This window comes from Emys orbicularis, chromosome 11 (assembly GCF_028017835.1).
Source record: "Emys orbicularis isolate rEmyOrb1 chromosome 11, rEmyOrb1.hap1, whole genome shotgun sequence".
Classification (NCBI taxonomy): Eukaryota; Metazoa; Chordata; order Testudines; family Emydidae; genus Emys; species Emys orbicularis.
Window position 1 is genome coordinate 33,508,682 of NC_088693.1, and position 21,113 is coordinate 33,529,794.

The 21,113-nt window shown below is 38.0% G+C and overlaps 2 protein-coding genes across 3 annotated transcripts in view; one reads left to right on the plus strand and one right to left on the minus strand.

Moving 5' to 3' along the window:
• Positions 1-6,139, plus strand: part of SLC4A10 (solute carrier family 4 member 10) — a 176,592-nt gene extending 170,453 nt beyond the window's left edge. For both annotated transcript variants that reach the window (XM_065413209.1, XM_065413210.1), the window contains exons 24-25: positions 1,254-1,370; positions 6,073-6,139. In XM_065413209.1, the coding sequence (XP_065269281.1) occupies positions 1,254-1,370; positions 6,073-6,139 (184 nt within the window). The remainder of the gene's footprint in view (positions 1-1,253; positions 1,371-6,072) is intronic.
• Positions 6,140-13,424: 7,285 nt separating this feature from the next.
• The window catches only part of DPP4 (dipeptidyl peptidase 4), an 80,674-nt gene continuing 72,985 nt past the window's right edge, over positions 13,425-21,113 (minus strand). The window contains exons 24-26 of the mRNA XM_065413784.1: positions 15,366-15,438; positions 15,018-15,091; positions 13,425-13,792 (exon numbers count right to left, since the gene is read on the minus strand). Coding sequence (XP_065269856.1) covers positions 13,694-13,792; positions 15,018-15,091; positions 15,366-15,438 — 246 coding nt within the window. The 3' untranslated portion in view covers positions 13,425-13,693. The remainder of the gene's footprint in view (positions 13,793-15,017; positions 15,092-15,365; positions 15,439-21,113) is intronic.

Consider the following 21,113-nt stretch of genomic DNA (forward strand, 5'->3'; position numbering starts at 1 on the left):
TGTGTTAACAGAGCACAAATATGCATCCCAAAGCTCATGCTTCAGGCTTTTGTGTCCTAGGTTCCACCTCCCTAGCCTTGGGACCTGATCCTGCAGTCTTTATTCACCGAGAAAAATGTACAGCAGTGGAAGTTTTGCCTGCGAAAAGACTGCAGGATCAGCCCACTAATGGTGAATATCTGGGCTAGCTCTTGGTACGCCCACTGCAAGACTAGGGTGGGGAGCAGGGTGGGAAGGCCCCAGAGCTCAGGCTGCAGCCCTGCAGCCAAACCCTGTGAGCCTGTGTCAGCTGCAGGTTTCTAATTGCACTGTAGACATACCCTAAGAGGCCACAGACACAAACAAGGCACTAGTCTTGCAAACTGGTGCAGTTCATCAAAAACTTTGGAGCCACTTTTTTCTTTGTATACGGAGCCTTGATCTGCATACAAATAAAGTCATAAATGATGTACAATATTTAGTTTTGTGCTATCACAGACTGAGGCCCTTAATGATTTAAAAAAAATAAATATATGAAAGGTTAAGTCCATGGTCCTACAGTTCCTCAGAAGCAGTCCTAGTAAAGTTAGAGACACAAGGGTTCAGGAGTTTCCTGTTACTGATTTTTAATACCTCTTTTTTTTTAATAGAAAAGATATTCATTTTGAAATCATTAAAAAAAAATCTTTAAATTACTCCAGCTTTGCAATTGTTTTAAAACACTGCAGCTTACACTTGGAGTTGGTTAGTATAGTCTAGATCAGTATTGCTCAATCTTTTTGATACTAGGGACTGGCTGGCTGCCTTCCTCAACTGTATCAGGGAGATCTCAGGGACCGTCACCAGTCCACAGACCGGTCATTGAGAAACATTGGTTTAGTGACTTGATCAGGATGCTAGGAATCAGGAGTTCTTCCATTCTAGTCCATTGATATGTTCAGTGGCCTTAGGAAACTCACATAACCTTTCTGTATCTCATTTTCCCCATCTATTAATTGGTGGTGATGCCTACTTATGTTGTTGGTGATGCCAACAGATGTTGTTAGGATCAATTAATTCATGTTTGTACAACATTTTGCAAGAGTAAAGCACTAAATAAGTGACATTAATGGAGTATATGTGAAGTTGCTAATAATATTTACTAAGTTCTAATATAATTGTTTAACATATTCATATATTTCTTATAATAATAATCAATGACCAAGTCCTGCTGTATAGTAATATAGAGAACAAAGACTGATCACTTGTGATATTGTGTGTTCATTTTCGTCTAGAGATGATCCATCTGTAATAAATATTTCTGATGAAATGGCAAAAACTGCCGTATGGAAGACATTGCTGATATCCTCAGAGAATGCAAAGGATAAGGAGTCAAGCTTTCCTTCTAAAAGGTTTTAACTTTTAAGTTATTAATATATTTAACCTTGTGTATTGGGGCCAAGCAAAACAGCTGATTTTTTAAAATTGAAAAATAAGGGACTATAAAACATCTTTAGCTACCACTAAGTTTATTTCTTGAAGAGTTATTTATTTTTTAAAAATTGTCTAATTAAAATATTCTGAGTCATATACACACTATCACTTTATAGATTCATAAATACTTGCATGCTAGAGTGGAAAACGATATAGTTCAGTATGCCGATACCTGTGTAACAAACCACAGACTCATAACACCTGGAAATCACACAGCATTTATTCTGAGTCTATTCTTTGAATAAAGACAACATGGTCATCACTGTAACTGAAATGTTCACATGCAGCACCCATTAGTGTTAATGAGTGTTACACATACACATTTAGGGCAGAGTAGGATGCTTGAAATTGCAATAAAAGTCTCTTTCATTATATATATTTCCGAATATTTGCAACTCCTATTTAGAACAGCCAAACAAATGTATTTTCTGTTGGCATAAAGTTTAAAGTATAATCCAGGAATATTGTAAAATGAAGAGATCATTTTTGTCCATGCCATTGAGTATGAATATGAATGAGTAGATATGTTAAATGTACAGCATTTATTGTAACAAGTATCTTCCGCTATTTCCATAACTTTTAAATTAACATGATTTTTTACTTAATTGTTTCGTATCGCATTTCTATCATAAGCTCCCCTTCCTAATCACTCTAGAAGCTGATTCCCCAAAGGTAAGACCCTGTCCCTCAACCTCCTCCTTGATTGCATTTTCCCATTTTAAATAGTGTCTTCTGGAAACCCAGATGACTTACTATATGTAATTTTTGGGGAGACAAAATGAATGGAAAACTCATGATCCATGTTAAAATACTTCTGTCAGAATCCGCAGTGTTATTTTATAATACTTGAAATAGGTACTGTTCTATAAGGTCTAGAAGTGTTTTTCATGTTTTTAAAGAATCAATATACATTGTCTATTTAAATGAGAAATTGAATTTACTCACAATATATACATTTTTATTTGTCCAGTAGTCATTTTTATTATTTTAATCCAGAATTTGTATGGTAGATGTCTAAATCCAAAATATATCCCTGGAAAGTTGACTTTTTAATTGCTTTGGGAAGAGATGAAGTAGTAGAAAAAATTTCAGTTAGCGTAACTAAACTGAGTGAAATTAAATATAAAAGCTGTGGTCCTGAATTTTGTCACCCCAAAATGGCATGCTGCTTTTTCAGTGTTGTTCCTTTACATAAACAGCATAAACAAGATTAACAGTTGATGACCAAGAATCTTCATTTCAAATCTCTGTAGTCCAGCTTACTCATGTGCTCCATTTTAGCACCAATTTACTATCAATCAAAATAAAAATATGGCTCTGATTTTGTCTCCCACCCTCTATATGAATTCCAAACGCCATAATTACAGTAGATCTGTGTATGGGGGAAGTGTATAGTGAGGCTGTGCAGGGGAACTCTCTAACCCTCTGCATTTAGGGGCTGTCTCTTAACAGCTATGTGGATCTACTGGTCAAAAATCCTACATCAGAAATGCAGTGACTGCAATTTCAGTGATAGCTAAAAACACAAACACAGAAATAGTCTATTCAGTAATAAAGTTCTAAGCAAGCTGCTACTCATTTGAATAAACCTCTGAGCTAGATTATTTCATTATGAACCCAATTCTGAATCCCCACATGTAACTTGAGTGCATGTGCCTTGCTCAGAGTATCTCTGTGGAAACTAAGGTAAAGAATCCTATTTTCAAGGGGAGAAGCACCAGTGCAACCCCTCAGTGGCTAAGGGGGCCTACAGGAGTTTCCACTAGAAGCTAATCTTGAACCTAAAACGTACAGCGCCTCACCCATGAGTGACAAGTATTACAGATCTATATTCTTCTGCATTTAAATGGAGATTGTAAGCTCCTCAGAGCAGGGGCAGTATCTCATTTATCTACCAAGTGCCATGCACATCTATGGTGCTGTCTTAAAAAAAAAAAAAAAAAGCAATAATAATTAATGTGTGTGTTTGTATGTACACACACACACACGAGAGAAAGAGAGAGATTAGTTATATGAGCCAAATTTTCTGCTGGAATATACTGGTGCACCTCCAGTGACTTTAACAGAACTGCACCAAATTACGTTGGCAGAGAATTTGGCTCAGATGATATTAGTGAGGTTGTATGGGGTGGGTCTCAGGAGATAATTTGACCTTTATGACTATTCATTGTTTCCTGGTGATTATTTGCACTCCTTTTACTCAACCTAAGATGTAGGGTCCGGGCACGAAGTTCATACTCATGTGAGTAAGAACTGGAGGATGAGGACCTTCGTTTTTCATTTTCAGGCTTTTAACCATAAAATCCTCCTTACTGTAAATGTCCAACCCATAGCTATAGAAATCCAGAGTCTGCTGTGTCTAGTGGCTAGCTTGTTTCAGCTGCCTGCGTAGAACACAGGGAGAGAGATGGATTCCAATAAACCAGGGACACAATCTTTTTATTTTTTGTTCTTTGTAAACAAAAGCAAGTTCATATCATGCTTAGTTATGACATAGCAGAAACAAAACTAAATAAGGGCCAAATTCTGTCCTCAGGTGCATGTGTGTGGCTTCCATTGAGTTCAGTGGAAATTTTATGCCGACATTTGAGGATACAGTTTGATCTCAAATGGATAGAAAAGTATTGAAAATAAATGGATGCAGTGGTAATAGTTATAAGGGTGACCACACTGAAAAGTTCCAGGGACTTTGCAGGTAATCAAGGAAATGGGATGACAGTATTCTGCTTCCTGCAGGAACATGTGTTCTGCCATAAAGAGAAAAACGTGCATTGTCTTGTGTTGAAGGCAATTGCACTTGTGCTTTTTGGGACTAAACCACTAAACAAGCATTTAATATAGCATTTGTCTATAGTCTTGTCCTTGTTTATGTTATCTGCCAAACACCAAAATAATATGACTAAATGAGGCTAATAGAAACAAATGAAGATCCTGTAATAAGATTTCATATAAGCATTTTTCACTAGTAGATGCTCTGTCCAGCCAAAAATATACAAAGCCTTCTGAGTGCATGAATCTTGGAACACTCTTTAATACTAACGTAGTAAACAAACAAACAAAAAGTTCAGTGCTGAAGGCGTTGCTGAGCTGCCTTAGGGGAGGAGAGGTTAGGTAAATGACTTCTCAGCAACTCCAGTGCAGTTACCCTATCATGGACTCTTCTGTCCCTGTCCGGCTCACTGGTGCTCCTTAGCCCCAAGGGTCTACACAGAGAATCTCAGCAAGGGAGACATCCTCTTCAGGCAGCACAGCCCATTTAGATTTCTCTGGCTGATTCAGTGAGAAGGAAAAATCCACTCCTGATGTCAGACTATCAGGAGACATGCATCCCCTACATCATCCCCAGGAGACAGCCTGACAGGGTAGAGACTCTTTTCCAGAGAAGGTGACAGGACTGGGCAGTTGCATCCAGCTGAAATCAGTATTCCTCTGTTGTTTCCAGAAGCACCCCTTGAAATAGGCGGAAGCCTCCATAGCCAGGGAGATAAGTTTGGGCTTGATTTAACTAAATGAAAATAATATCTGTACTCTTAAAAACTATTTGTGTGAGGAAATTTTACAGGAGCAATTTTGGAGACTCCTTTGAAAATTTGTCCCACCTAATTTAAATCCTGTTTGGATTTGGCCTGGTTCTCATTCACTCCTGCTAGGGAATCATTCCTACCAGGAGGTTATATGTATGCTCCAGGTTTGTATTTCAGAAATACATATTGCCATTCTTTGTCAAAGGGTTGATTTACCTGCACTTTGGAAGTGTCTTTAAATTTTAATGTGACTGGATGAATCTTGCTCTAAGGAGCTTGCAGTGACTCTCCTTTCACATAACAATGCAACCTATTTGTTGTGCAGGTTGTCATAAACTAGGATTCAGGACAGAGGAAATAATCACCCTTGCACATATTGTATATTGCTTTCTGTAGGCAAATCATCAGCATTTTTCCATTAAAATTGTGTTAGAATTTGAATCAAGACTAGAAAATATTCTTTTTGTTAATATTCTGCTGACAACTGCCTTGTGCATGGCTGGGATACCCCTTTTAAAAAAAATTGTGCCTGGTATCACACAGCATAAATGTGTACTGAATCAAAGATTTAAAATTAAAATAGTTTGATTTTTTTTTCTGAAGAAAGGAAGACCCTGAAGCACTGCTCACTGTCTCTTCAAATAAATTGGTCCAAAATATTTCTCATACATGAGTGATGAGAATACACACATTTATAGCAAAGAAATACTGGGACCTCTTGTTTGTGCCATTTCAAAAAATGCTGGTATTGTCTCAAAATTGTACCATTATCATTGTTTTAAAAAATCATTAACAGTTGTACAGTATTTGAAAAAAAAAAAAAAAGCAGCAACTATTTTTTCTTGCATGCTCGCAGATTTGCACATGTGTAAACTTTCAGTTTATTGTTCACTTATCTCTTTACTAAAATACTGGCCAGTGTCGTCTGTACCATGGAACACTGCAATTTTTCACTCTTGCTTCCCAGTTTGTGCCATGCAGCATGAAAAGTTAATGCAATCCTGTGTGTTTTTCCCCAGATGAAATGCTTTAGCAACTAGATAAGCCCTGCTGTAACATATATTCTTTTTTGTTATTTCCGCTCCTCCCCCCACAGTGCTGAAAGCAGAAGAGAGAAGAAAGCTGACTCAGGGAAAGGTGTTGACCGGGAGACTTGTCTATGACTTGTTCTTCAATTTATTTTTACAAACAAATGAAAGGAGTGCCACAATCATTAATATAACTGATTTGATCATATATTGTAAACTTTGTCTTTCATCCCAAACTAGCACAGGTAATGTAAGTAGTGCAATATTTATTTCATTTTCTTCTAAATGTCTACACCATCAGATATCTGTGCAAAAATCTACTGTACCCAATGCAAGAATCTTCACTTTCCTTGCTATGTGTTAGTCATTTGTTAATACTGAATTCATCTCAACAATTTAGTAAGCATAGTTTCTTTCAAATTTAACTTAGTAGCTTTGTACTGTATTTTTCCACTTCACCTGTGTGAGAATCCCTAATAATTTCATTCAAGACAAACTTGAAACATAGTCCCATTTCTTTTTTAGCTCTAGTCAATTATTTCAAGAGACCCAAATTAACAAATAAAAAAAAATATTTTTTTTTAAATAATGACTGACCTGATCCTGCAAACCCTATCTCGCTAGAATAATCCTTACCCATGTGAACTTTCCCACTGAACTCGAGGGTTACTCTTGCACTAAGAGCACTGGTATCAGACCTAATATTTACGCAGTTTTCCTTGAATTAATACAGAATATTTAATATTCAAATTTGTATGTAACTGGAACATAAAATCACATATCTAATATATAAAACATTCTCTTATCTTGTTAAAAAAGAGAGATCCATTGATGTGAAATATTCATATGGTATTTGCTAAAAATGCAAGCTGTGATTACAGTGTCTTGTACTGTACTGAATGTTGCAGTGGTAGGTCAAACATCTGCATTATGATGTTAATGAACCCGGTATTTTATAATACTAGTGGGAATTTTGTAGATATAAATCTTTACCAGACATATGCAGTTATGTTGCCTTCCTAGTGATGATCAGTTTTCTGTTTAATTGCCTAAAATCTTTAAACGCCACCAATAAAATCATACATTATGTTGCACACCTATATTGTTACCCCTCTGCTTACAATCATGCCCTGCTGTCATCCAGATATGAATCATGCACAAGAGACTTAGAGGTGGTCAACTGTTGTTTTTGTTACATGCTCGTTTCATTATTCCATTAAATGCATGTTGATTAAAAACAAAACTCAAAATTGCAAATTAAGACATGGCTTAAAACTAGGACTTTCAATCACAGTTAATGTATGCAATTAACACAAAACAATTTAACTAGTTTAAAAAAAATAGGCATGATTAATTGCAGTTTTAATCGCACTATTAAACAATAATATAACACCAATTTAAGTGTATTATAAATATGTTTGGATGTTTTTCTACCATTTCAAATATATTGATTTCAGTTACAACACAGAATACAAAGTGTACAGTGCTCAGTTTATATTATTTCTTATTACCAATATTTGCACGGTAAAAAAGATAAAGAAAAGAAATAGTATTTTTCAATTCACCTCATACAAGTCCACACAGTCCTACTCTTGTTCAGCCAATCACTAAGACAAACAAATTTATATTTGTACAACACACAAGTTTACATTTACGTGAGATAATGCTGCCCGCTTCTTATTTACAATGTCACCTGAAAGTGAGAACAGGTGTTCACATGGCACTGTTGTAGCTGCTGTTGCAAGGTATTTACATGCCAGATATACTATCCATTCATAATGCTCCTTCATGCTTCGATTTCCAGGCCCAAAAAAATTTCACATTTGTAAGTTGCACTTTCATGATAAAGAGATTGCACTTCAGTATTTGTATGAGTTGAATTGAAAACTACTATTTCTTTTCTTTCTTTTTTACAGGGCAAATCTTTGTAATAATATAAAGTAAGCACTGTGCACTTTGTATTCTGTGTTGTAACTGAAATCAATATATTTGAAAATGTAGAAAAAATCCAAAAAATATTTATAAAAAATTTAAATTGGCATTCTATTATTGTTTAACAGTGCAATTAAATCTGCAATTAATCGTGACTTTTTTTAAATCTTGTGATTAATTGTGATTTTTTAAAAATTGTTTGACAGCCCTACTTAAAACCATTACAAATAAGTTGTTCTAGTACATACAAACTGATTTTACTACGGCATGATCCTTCAATCTTTAACCAAACTAAATTTTGCAAAAATAAGGACTGTAAGATCAGGCATTAAAGCATTGGAACAATAACAAAAGTTTTAGAGCGTTATGTGGAAATGTCACGATTTGTTATTTTTTTAACAAATTAAAAAACTAAAGAAGGCTAACTCTTATCATTTTGTTAGTGGCTTCAGTCTTGTAATCATTACAATGATCAATTTATAGGGCTTTAAGGCTTCCTAGCTCTTCCAATACGCTAATAATTGCTCCACAGAGCTCAAAGCAGTGACTTTTCACACCCAGTGTCCAACACATAAAAAGCATTGCTTCTAACGCTGTTTTGTCTAATCTAGTCAGTGCAGTCTGTTGCAAATAAGTAGGATCACTGTTCTAAACGCTACTTAGTATTATCAAAGCCCGTTACGGTCATTTTTAAGGAAATTATATTTAATGGATGCAAAGAAGGATTTACATTTAATAAAAATGGTTTGTATTTATAAATTTAGGGAAAATACAAACACATGAAGGTTAAAATGCTTTGTTTTTGTGTACCGGATGGTACATTGTAACATTCCAATTGTTTTAAGCTTAGTATAGAAGTACAATACTGGTTCATCCCTGGAAGCAGCTTGCTGGTGTTTTGATATGTTGCTGACTTTCTGTTACCGATGATCAAAGCGAATAGGAAGTTTCACATAACCAACTCTTAGAATACTAAGATTAGTGTATTCAGTGGCATTCTGTATTTCCGTTCAGTATTTGAGTATTTTTTTTTACAGTCACTCTATTCTTGTGAATTTTAATGCTATTCCAATGTTAATCTTAACATTTTAAAATCACATCAAATATAATGCAAATGTAGTGTTATGTATTTACTTCTAATTTCATATTCCTGGTCAAAATTACTGAATTTCTTTGATGTAATTTATTACAAAAGTTTAAGTAATGTGTACATGTGAATAGAATATTGTGTTTTTCACGACTAAGAAATGTTATGTGGAAATAAATATTTATCCTAACTGATTTTCATTTTTATATTGCAAGACACAATGATCTAGTCTGCAGGGCATTTATGCAGCATGACGTGTGTTTCTTGTTTTAAACATCTGAAATGCTACATCGGGTAGACATTTTGAAATGTTTCACTTGTACAGTAAGGAAGTTATATGTGTGGTGCTCACAGCTTGGTGAACCATTTGGAGTAAGTAATTTAATTGACAAATGTATGTCCCAATCCTGCAAGGTGCTCTGTGCAGGTGGATCTCTGTGTCTAGGCAGTGCCCTATGAACGTATTCAATATACGATCTGTATTAGCTAATTGTGATTGATCACAAGTCACATGGTTTCTGTTCTGAGATTGGATGAGTTTAACTAAATGTTAAATTGTGGCTTTGCCACAAGCACTGAACAGGGGTGGCACATTGTTGCATTGCCCCAGGCGCAGACCAGGAACCAGATTATGATTTAGTCCCAAAATGGCTTCTGGTTCCTCTCCTTGCTCTGACGGAGCTCATGTACACCAGCCATATACCTTACACAAGTTACTTCCCCCTCGTGCACTGACTCACCTGTGCTGGCGGGTCCAAGAGGGTACTGAGTCCAGGCTCAGCCTTTTCCCCACCCCTGCCCTGCCTACACGCACAGGAGGGGGAGTTGCAGGCCCAGGGAGGCTGCTCTCTCAGCCTTTCATGAAGTTTGTAATAATAAACTGGCACTTGAGGATGTAGAACTCACTCTGTACAGATTGCAGTTATGTACCCTCCCCCCACGTATTTGTATTATGGTCACTGGCCATAGGTATAATCAACACTGCTTCTGTAGTGCTCTGGTCTCAGGTGGCACTGGCCCATTGTACAGAGATTGCAGATCTTTGTGTTTTCCTATATTCACTGGATTAAATTAATCCCTTATATTACATCACCAGAGCTGGTTTAGGCAGCAGTGTCACACCTACAGCTGCAGTGAGTCTGTGACGTGTTGGACTCCTACCCCATTGCAGCAGGGAGAAGTGAAATGCAATCGGCCATTTACTGTTTGTACCACATGGTGTTTCATGCTGCCTGAATTATGTGGTGACAACTTCACTGCTACTTGGAATCAAGGAGGTTCTCCAGCACCTCAGGCTTAGGTGGGAAATACCACTTATGCCTAACTGTTGGACTCTGGTGCCTAAATCCACCTTGTGATTCTAGCCTGGGGGGTCTGATTCTGCCCAGCCTTACCCTGGCATAATTAGATGGAGTTGGGGGGGGGGGGGATGTGGGTGTATGAGGGATCAGAATCAGGCCATTGTATTCCCCCTGAATGTTAGCCTGGCATCCAACAATGCGGTATCATTCATACCCTAGTAATATTATGGCTTCACGCTTCAAATCAGTTTTCAACTATGTCCTATTAGTTACTTATCACCTAATTGTCTTAAATTACTCAGCATAATACTTGAGATACATCGTTCTGCCTCATAGACAAAACAAAACAATAAAACAGAATGACATGTCTAGAATCCAGAGGACTTTACCAACCAGATTCTAGCATCATTGTTAGCTGGAAGACAGCATGTATTGCTTATATAAACCACCATGGACAAAAGTTTCCTGTAGCAGATTTCCCTATAAGCACTAATGAAGGAATTCTGTGCTATCTTTTATGAAGCGCTCATACTTCTTCTGTGTAGTCGTCCTGTGGCCCATAAAAAAATTGGTTTCTACACGAGAGATTATCTTATCATGATTGACATTTTTTCACATTTCTTGTCACGTCTAAAAATGTAGCTATTATGTGCACCCATGGCATCCATCAGGGAGGAAAAGTTCCTTGATTTACTTATCACTTTTATAGCTTGTGATCCTATTCTGGGTCATGTTTCTTCTTCCTTGAGTGAATAGAATCTTTTGTTCATTTCTCATATTCTGGAATCAGTGAGCTGGCTGTTATATTTCCTCTAAGCAGTAATAATACTTTGAGAACATTTTAGGTAGAAGGTGGTAAAGTATGTTAGAAATATTAATAAATTGCACCTAAAATCACCACTGTAATGCGGGTGGTCATCTCGTTCACAGCAGATGTTGGGTTTTGTTTGAGTAAATGAAGCAAGGCTGAGCTGTTCTTACAATTTTCAAAGTACATGTTTGTGAAAACTGCAGCCTTGTTTCCACTAGAATCCTGCCTGTCTCCTCATGGAGATGGAATGCTAAAGCTGCTTTGACTTTGTTCCCTCTCCTGCCCCAGATTTTATCTGTCTACTTCTAGATTCACACCTAACACTACTAACCCATCATACACATGTAATAACTATGGGACAGGTATATGTTAGAAACCAATGTGCTAAATGTAATATAGTCATATCATGCTTTGTTACATGATACTACCAAGGACTAAATACAATTATAAAAAAGGTGGAAATATTGCACGGGACTAAGGGCTGATCTTCACTACAGGGAGATCGATGCTGTTGCAATTGATGCAGCAGGGTCTATTTAGTGGGTCTAGTGAAGACCTGCTAAATCGATGGCAGAGCGCTCTACAGGCAACCCTGGTACTCCAGCTCTCCGAGAAGAGTAAGGGAAGTTGACCAGAGAGAGTCTCCCGTTGACGCAGCGCAGTGAAGACAGCAGGGTAAGTCGACCTAAGCTGGGAGTAGCGTACCTTTGGTCAACTTACCCCAGTAGTGAAGACAAGGCCTAAGTTTCCTTCATTACAAAAACATATTTGTTGTTGGAGTTCTTAGTCAAGTTTTCTAGTAGATAGCGGACTACAGATATTGTTCAGAACAAAGTCTTTGGTACCACAACTATGCCTTCATTCCATTACAAATTTTGCTGTTCTTCTTTTAAGATAAATGGTTTGCTCTTTCCATACATGGATACAGAGCATTCTACTAAAAGCAACAGAGCTATATAGTCACTTTATTTTTAATTCTAAAAGGCTCATATTATTACTGATTTTCCCAGTGTGGAGACTGTTAAGTGGAGCCTGATGATAAATCTGAGAGAAATTTACAGGTAGATTGTGGAAAACTCAAACCCTGTAGCACATTTCTATACAAAGACATCAGCCAGTGCTTGCTTCCAATGCTCGTTAGATACTCAGGTTGCATTTTAATTTTTCACTGATTATCTATATCTTAAGCACTGGCAACATGCCCAGTCTTGTATGACACTGGAGGTAATACAATTCCTCCCTCACAAAGATTACACTAAGTAACAATGGGCCAAAGATCCTTGCTCAGGTTGTACTCAAGCAAATTCTCATAAAAGTCCACACCAGTCTGTCTGATTAAGGAGTGAGTAAGCGCCACAGTGCTGTTGCCCTTTAGGCACTTGTGGAATTCAACTCCACAGTTTTGACAGATATTACTCAGGGACTTTGCAGAAAGCTTTTCTATAATCACAGTTTAGTTTTGTTTTAGAGAGTGTTACAAGGCAGACCTGTCATGTCATCTCATGAAATAGATTGTACTGAAAAAATAGAATTTTCTGCAAGAAATGGAATACTAACATAAGTCTCTCATGTAGCTGATAAAAAACATGGGACATAATTTTGCAGAAGTTTTTGTTGAAAATTTCATCCTGATTGTCACTAAAAATATTCAGATTTCAGTAAATTTCAAAAAGATCTCTATTAATCATCTGAGCTTTCTTTAACAGGTTATAATTCGGCTTGGAAGGATTTGATTTTTCTTGGTAAACGTCAATTTCACTGTATGTATACAAACTGACAAAAATATTATTCCATTGAAATAAAGTATAAAAAATGCTGGTTGAGAACTTAGTTTAATTTAAGGATATTTACTTTGTATATTTTGAGATGTGATGTCAATTTGTGTTTTAATGGTTATAAAGCTTTATCTCAACATCTGTCATTAAATAATTGTCTGACGCTCCCCAATAATTTCCTGCAACTGTGAATTACATAGATAATATCAAAAATTATGCTTAAAATCCATAATTTTGCACAAATGAAAATTTAAATTGATAAAAATAGAAAAATGGTTAAATAGATAAATGATAAAAATCAAATTCTGCCAAACCTGTTTATAATGTTCTAGGGCACACTTCCTTTCTATTCCAGACCCCCAATCTTCTGCCTTTATTCAGCTAGCAACTCTGTGAACACGAGTAATTTATCAATCAATATCACCAAGTAGTAGACCATATATGTACATTTCCATTTTAGAGTGAAATTAGTATGTATGAAAAGGTATTGATTGAAACACTACACTTTAAAAAAGGAAATTTGGCAAATGACATGTAAACATTCTTGTGCTGATAAAACCTGATTTAAAACAAATTTAAATAACCTCTGTTGCCAAGCAACTATCGCATCTTTGTCATAAAAATTGACATGATGTGTACATGGTCATTAAGGATTTAAAAAACTGTTTTCAGATGGTCTCAAAAATAGTTATATTGTCTCAGTGCAAGTTTAGATGAGAGAATCTACTGGAAAAGTGCCATTATTAAAGAAATCCCAGTATGGTATGGAATGCCGTTTTGGTGCTAGGGCAATGAGAAACATTGCTTTATGAAATGGCTCATATGGGTGTAAATATGGCTGTGTGCCTGTCCTCCAATGCCATGGTCTTTGTCCGTATACCACTAGGGAAAAGAAACAAACAATATTATATCTGGCTACATACAGAACTATGTACAACGTCATACATGCTATAGAAATCTCAATATAAATATTAAACACCTGTAACCAATCAAATTATCAGAGTTCCAGAGTGCCCAGTGGTTGTGGGCCACTGAGAAGGGGAACTGATGAATGGAATGTAGATTAGGTGCTGAGTGACCTACCTGCTTATTTCCTTGCTTTATATGGCTTGTGTCAGTGGAACATGCTGTCTATCAGCCTTAACTTTGCTCTAACAGGGTTTTATGTGGGAATTTATGTGGGCTTTTTAGTAAATATGTGTCATTGTTGATAGTTAATCACAGGGCTTGATATCAATGCTGATATGCATTATCCTTTGTATAACCCCCTACAGAGCCCAGCCACATAGAATATCCCTTTTCCTTTCCTAATAACCTTCAGAGCTGTACTCTTCCATCAAAGCTCTGTTCACCCTGCTATGCCACCACTCTTGTTTGTCTGAAGGCGCAACTGCTTCTGTAGCACAGCTGTAGGTCTGTGACAGTTTAGGCTTCAGTTCTCCCTCCTTCTGGTCCCCTGCCAGGAGTGAGGTCAGAGGGGGAAAGGATAAGATGCAGCACAAGTTTTCAGGCTGATAGCTTACAGTTCCATTAGAGGCAGCTGCCACAGGTAAAAGCCAAGTAGCTGATGGCTGTGAACAGCTTTGTCAGTTAACCTAGCTGAAATACACCAAGATTATCTCGGGCAAGGGAAAGGATTTGGGTATTTAATTCTGCACATTTCAGGTGTGGTCCATACACAAGATGTTATCAGTGTGTGAATGTGGAGTTTGATGGACTGTGCTTATGTAGCTAAAGGAACCCTATGAAATGTGAAGATAATAGGATGACATTTCAAAAAGGCAAATTTTCCCCTGTTCCCTGTGTGAAAGTTACCAAATAATTTACTAAAAAATTATACAGGAAATTACTTTGTCCTCTGGAGTTATTTTGCCAAATCTGGTGCCTAAATTCAGACACTAAAGCTGAAACAGAGATTTTCATCCTGGTTTAAGTACAAATCTCAACACAACTTCAATAAGGCAGTTGCTATGTATGCCTCCCCATAATACGTGCATATTTTTTGAGATGATAAAGGTAAGAGCTACATTCTCGTCTCAGATCTGCCAGGTAGATATGAAGGGAGACTGTAGCCCTGACAACATTCGTTATTAGCATTGAGTCATACCATTGCTTGGAAATCCACCTGGGCATCAACAAGAGCTTTGGAGATCTGTGCTGCTTGCTGAAAGTGAACGTTATCTGGGAATAAGAAAGAGAAGAAAAAGGTAAAGCAGAAATGGGTTCCGCGCCACCCTGGGGAAAAACAAAACAATGAACAGAACACCCAAACAGGATTAAGGCTAAGATACAAGCCTCTCCTGCATTCCTTACTAGGAGACAAATTAGTTGTGGAAAGCTAGATTATTTTGTTGACGTAAATGTAACAGCCTTGCCCCTGAATGATTTTGTTTTGTCAGTAGTAAAACTGCAAACCTGTCTGTAACACTAAAATGTCTAATTAGTTGCAACTCACCATCTGCTGTTCCGTGAATAAGGAGATACTCAACGTCTTTGAAATTTTCAGCTTTGGCCATGACTGTTGAACTCTGAAAATTAAAAAAAAAAAAAAAAAAGGTGCTATTGTTCAAGAATTGGTTTGCCACCAAATGACTTTCATTTCAGTTAACATAATCAGGGGTCCTCTGAATAAAAATAAATAAAATAACTTTCAAATGTGCACAAGAGTGTTGGTACTTTATATGGGAACATTCAGAATGTGCTTCTCTGTTTGGGATGTGTGTGTGCAGTGTATCTGCAAAGTAACTTGCGTTACAACTCCAGAGGGACAGAGTTATCAGAGAGGTCCCCATGCAATGCATTGCTGACATGCTGTTATTGGCCTGCAGCCCTGTACTTGCCATGGGTTTCCAGTGTGATTCAGCAAACAAATAATTTAAAAATGTATTACCATGACAACATTACATCCTACTGTAGCATATACTGGCTATTTCTGAGAGACTGTACAAGCACTTTCCTCAACAAAACATACACTACGATATATGTATGATATATCAGTATAACCAGAACCTTTTATTACTAAGCAAAAAGATTAGATATGTAAACTTACTGAGGGAGTAACAGATGTTTAAAACAATGAAAGACTATGAAATACAAGAAGAAAATAACACTGAACCAAAGGCATAACCTGAAGCTAGGTCACACTTTGGGAAGTAGAAAAATATTGACATGAGAAAAGCAGTGACTAAGATTAATCATGACAAATTTAAAACACTGACAACATTGTGTTAACCAGCAATATGATAACTGCTGGGACTTGCAATTATAACCTGAGAATTGCTGAAAGAAAAAGAGGAAATGCAGGCTGAAGAGATCATTTATTTGAACAAGAAAGGGCATAGGACAATGTTCTGATATGCACATTCAGACCACAATAAAGTAGGCCTGGTGAGAAATACAACATATACACTGGGATAACTTTTTTAAAAAATCTGTGAAATGCAAATTTTCATCCATTAACAATGTTACACTGCTCTTTTGCTAGTCTTGCTTGAACCTTTATGTAAACTTTTTTGTATTACATATATAAAAGATCTCATACAAGGAGCACAAGTGTAAATGGGAAACTGTGTTTGTCTCTTTTAGTAACAGTACATTTGGTTTATTATCTATGAAAATTAGGTCTAGATATAGAATTCTCATGGTTTTAGATATAAAAATCAACTGTAGTGTGCTACCAAGTAACAATAATACGTAGTGCTCCTCATTTACACTTATGCCTGTTTACACTGTTCTAATAAAGTGCCCTTAAAGTGGTTGTAAATATTACTTAGTCACACTTTATTCTAATGGCAAAAAGTGGACTTAATGTATTACAGTTCAATGAGAATTAGGCCTGCTGTAAATGGCAAACATACAAAAGATGCAAGCTAAATGAAAAAAAACAAAACACACGCCACTTCAACTTTCACTATCAAAATCAGAGTAACCGAAGAGGCTGGCTCAGTAAGGACAGATGAACTGTCTGGAAACCAGTGACATACGAAAAGCTGAATACAGTGGTGATTGAAACGAGTTGGTATGGTGGAGGTGAGATGAAAAAAAACCCTAGAAAATATCAAAGTTGGAAAATCTAAAGCCATGGCAAGGTAACTGCCTGGAGAAACATGAGTACAGCAGCATTCAGAGAGAATGAGAAATAGGAAGTAATGGTCCAGTTTCAAAACCAATTAAGCAGCATTCACTGGGTGGAACATTGTCCACATGCACAGAGAAGCAGCACCTACAACTGTTTGTTTAATCATGCCAGCAAATCAACCTTTATTATTTATGAAGGGGTGAGAAGAGAGAACACTGTGGTGAAGGAGAGGAGATGCATGACTTGGTCAGTCATTTCCTTCTATTTCTACTCTGTGACTTTCAGGCCTTATACTTGACCAACTTCGTCAGTTTGAGACCAGCTTTCAAATGCCACTTTTCTTTGCCTCTCTCCTCTGAGTGTTAACATTAGACAAGTTCATTTGTAAATACTTCCCAAGAATTCAGAGAACACAAAATACACAAAGGCAACTGTTTCCCCCACAGATTATCGCTTAAACCTGGGTATTTATGGTTGTTTGTGGTCATATTCTGCTTTTACATGCACCCAACCAAACCCAGGGAGCAGAATATGACCTGCTTACTTCTAACACTGGAGGTTTCAAAGTCAGGAGCAGTCTCAGGCTAGATGGCCACAGTTACACCTCAGAGAGAGAGAACTGATCCTTTAACCAGGCCCCACATTTAAGGGTAAATAAATCCAATACATAAGCATGATTGCTTGCTTTCATGACTTACATTGTACAAACCACAGCTCTCAAAGCCCATGTCAGTGCAAGTGTTCAGCTCTGGGCCACACTGAGCATAACTGGCTTCGCTAAAGATCACACAGCAGTCACCATTTTATCAGCACTCAAACAACAAGTTAAGGTTTGGCTGAAATCTGAAGGTCTCTCTCCCTTTGGCATAGTCTCAGCTAATAGAACAAATGTCAAATCAGTACAAGATGGCATATTTACAAAATTGTACCCTGTTTTGCATAACCTAATGATGCAGCAGTTCTTAAGGACTGAACATTTCAAATCTGCTAGCGAAAGATTGCCAAATCTATGACTGTTTCAAACACTTGCCAAAAGCATATCAAATTCAGAGTGAACTGCAAAATAATCTCCTTCACAAGTTGAACAGTCCCTTTTGTAAGCTCTAGGCCCCTGTCATGATCTCTCCAACTAAGCCCCAGGACTCTCCATAGGCTGGTGACCCACCCCCCTACACATCAACCTAGAGGTTGCACTCTTTGTGTTGGCCCCTACCTCGAGTGTGTTATAACTTCCATTAACTCCAGGGATCTGCCACCTTTACACAAGACTCTTTAGTTAGCCTAAAGGACAAATTGGGCCAGATTTTATTCTCATGTACATGGGTGCAATTCCATTCTACAACCTCCACTGAGGGGAATGGAACAAAACTGGTCTCCTTTCTTTCTTTGAGGTGTACTTCAGCCCTGCTACTGTTGCCACACACTACTACCTGTTCTAGCAATGTTTGCCCCTTCCTTTGCCAACTCTCTTATTTTCATACTTCAAGGACAGCCTAAAAATAGCCATCTCATCTAATTAGCTTGCTAGCAGGATGTGAGTTTAAATCATCCCTCAAACGTTCTTCCCAACATCAAAAGGAAACTTGAACCTCAAAAAATTCAGTTCCATCCATACATTTGGAATTAATGTTGTGACAATACGCGTGAAGGGCAACAATGTGAGGGCTGGGCCTAGCACTCTGATTAGCGCATCACAGTGTCACACAGAAGACCAGGGCTCGGTTTCTGGGTCTAGTCATTGTCCCACACGTGAGCAGTTGCTGTCAGCACTAAAGTGGCAGCGCCTTCAGTATTTAGTGGGGAAAGGAAACATTGCTTTGCTGATACCTTTTTGGCTGAGGTGAGGGCAGTTTTGATAGAAGATAAGCTGCACCAGCTCTCCTTGATGAGAAGGAAGGTCATTGGTACAGAGCCTTGAAGAAAGGGGCTAATTTCCGAGTGGGGTCAGCAAGGTTCCAAGAAACAAGGTTCTTGGGAGCAAACAAATCCCCCAAAATGAATCACTGGGGGTATTGAACAGACAAAGGAATAGAGCTTCTTTTGACTCTTGCAGCACACAACGAGCAAGGCCTGGAGTCAGACTTTTCTACCTCTAGAGGAAGGTGTATAGTGTGAGAACATGATCTATATCATCACCCCCTTCTCCATCTAGCCAGCATCCTACCCAATTAGTCCTCTGAGTAACACATTTAAAACCTTTAGCTCTTGGTACTGGCAGTTTCAACGTGGCCATTGCCAGCAATGGATGCTGTGCCAAGAAAATTCGACTCCTGGCATGAAAGGATCAAACAGTCCTCTGGTGCCATCTGTGCCGTGAAGCTGGAGAATGACTTTGTGCACCCAGTGTGTTAATGTTCCATTCTGTAGCAAGAATGTGACTTATATTTACATTACTACCTAGCTGATCTGCTACTGTTCTTACTGCCTTAAAAGGAGCATACTTTGGGGGGGTGGGCAGGAAGCAGGCCAAAAGGAAGGTTTATAGAGCTAACAGCTGGGAAAAAGCAGATCTGATCAGGTAAGGAGGCCATGATGGATCCTGATCTGTCCCCTATAATAATGAAACCATGAAAAGTCAGATATTGGTCAAGGACTCTTCCAGCACTCATTACCACTTTCAGCAGCTTTCAAGTGAGCCAAGTCATTGCCACAGGATAGCTTGTATTGCCTATGTAAATGTGATGGGTCCTCAAAGCAGGTATTTCAGTCTATCAATATTTCATAGACCATTCACTGCATCTCCCAATGAGCACAATTTACCATTCTTTCCTTGTAACCCGGGGTGGATTAAGACTGTGTTCTGAACTCACCAAAATGATCAACCATCCATTCCCTGTCTCCTCCAGACACACACTCTCCCCCCTCTCACAAAAGATTCTTCAACACGCCTTTCTCAGTCCTCCCAGCAAACAGTCTCTTGGAACCAAATTAATGGCTGAACTTCAGCTGAGGTTATGAGGGATGAATAGGTGCATCTCTCCTAATCTGGGGCTTGTTAGGCACTGGTTTGGTCCCTGGTGCCTACAGGCAGCCCTAATTTGTGCCTGGCTGCCAAATGCTCATATAAGCCATTTTGGCAGCCAGGGCATAGGAACACTCCAGTCATGCCTCCATTCCCACAAGCCATGCTGACTCTACTCATACCAGAGAATCCCCCTACATCAGTGGAAGTCCCTGGAAGCATTAATAATGGCTGTTTTATGCTCCCCTAATTCTTGTTAATGGCTGGTCCTGTCCCTAGTGTAATTTAGTGATGTCTCAGAACTGCTCTGCCTTACCCCCAGCTGCTTACAGCCCCAAGGGGTTATTCAGGCAGCTGGAGAAAGCTGGTCTACAGGTCAACATGGTCCTGCTTCTTTTCCTTCAAGAAATCCACTACACCAGGGGCTGGGGGAGGTGGTCTACAGCTTCTAGGCTGGCTCAATGAGTATTCCATTGTGCAATGGGAATCCCCAGTTATCTGGTTACACCAGAAGTATAACAACTTTGTTGACAGAGTAGGGTCCAAGTCCCCTTAATTTGGTTTCCGCACTTCTGGTTGGATTGAATCCTCAGATTCTGAACAGGAGCAGTGTTGCTCTCTTGCAAATTTATTGCAAGTCTTGGAAAAAAATCAAAACCAAAAACAAACAAAAACATGGAACTGTTTCTAACCCTCATGGGTATGGAGGAAAATGTGAAAATTTGAAGTGCAACCTACAGGCTCCAAAACCAGAAGGCATATTAAGGATATATATTTAAGATAATCTCATGCCTTTTGGGTACCCGAGTCATGATTTTTGAAAGCTAGAGGTCTGCAATACTGCAAGAGTGTTTCTCTTAATTTTTTATGCATTGCATTTTGTTTGTCGTTTTATAAAGAAATGCACAGTATTTGAGTTAATCTGACTAAATTGGTAAAGGAGGCCCAGGATTTTTAATTTCCTCCAGGCCCATGACATTTTTTGTGGCATGATACATTTAACAACATGTACCCAAATAATCTAGAAAATGCACATTTCAAAACCTTAAAGGAACCACAGTGACTTCATTTTGGTTGAGTTTGTTTGTTTAATACACAGCATAGTTTGCCCAATAGCATATCACATTTTTAATTGAATCAGTTCCTTGGTATCTGAAATAAAA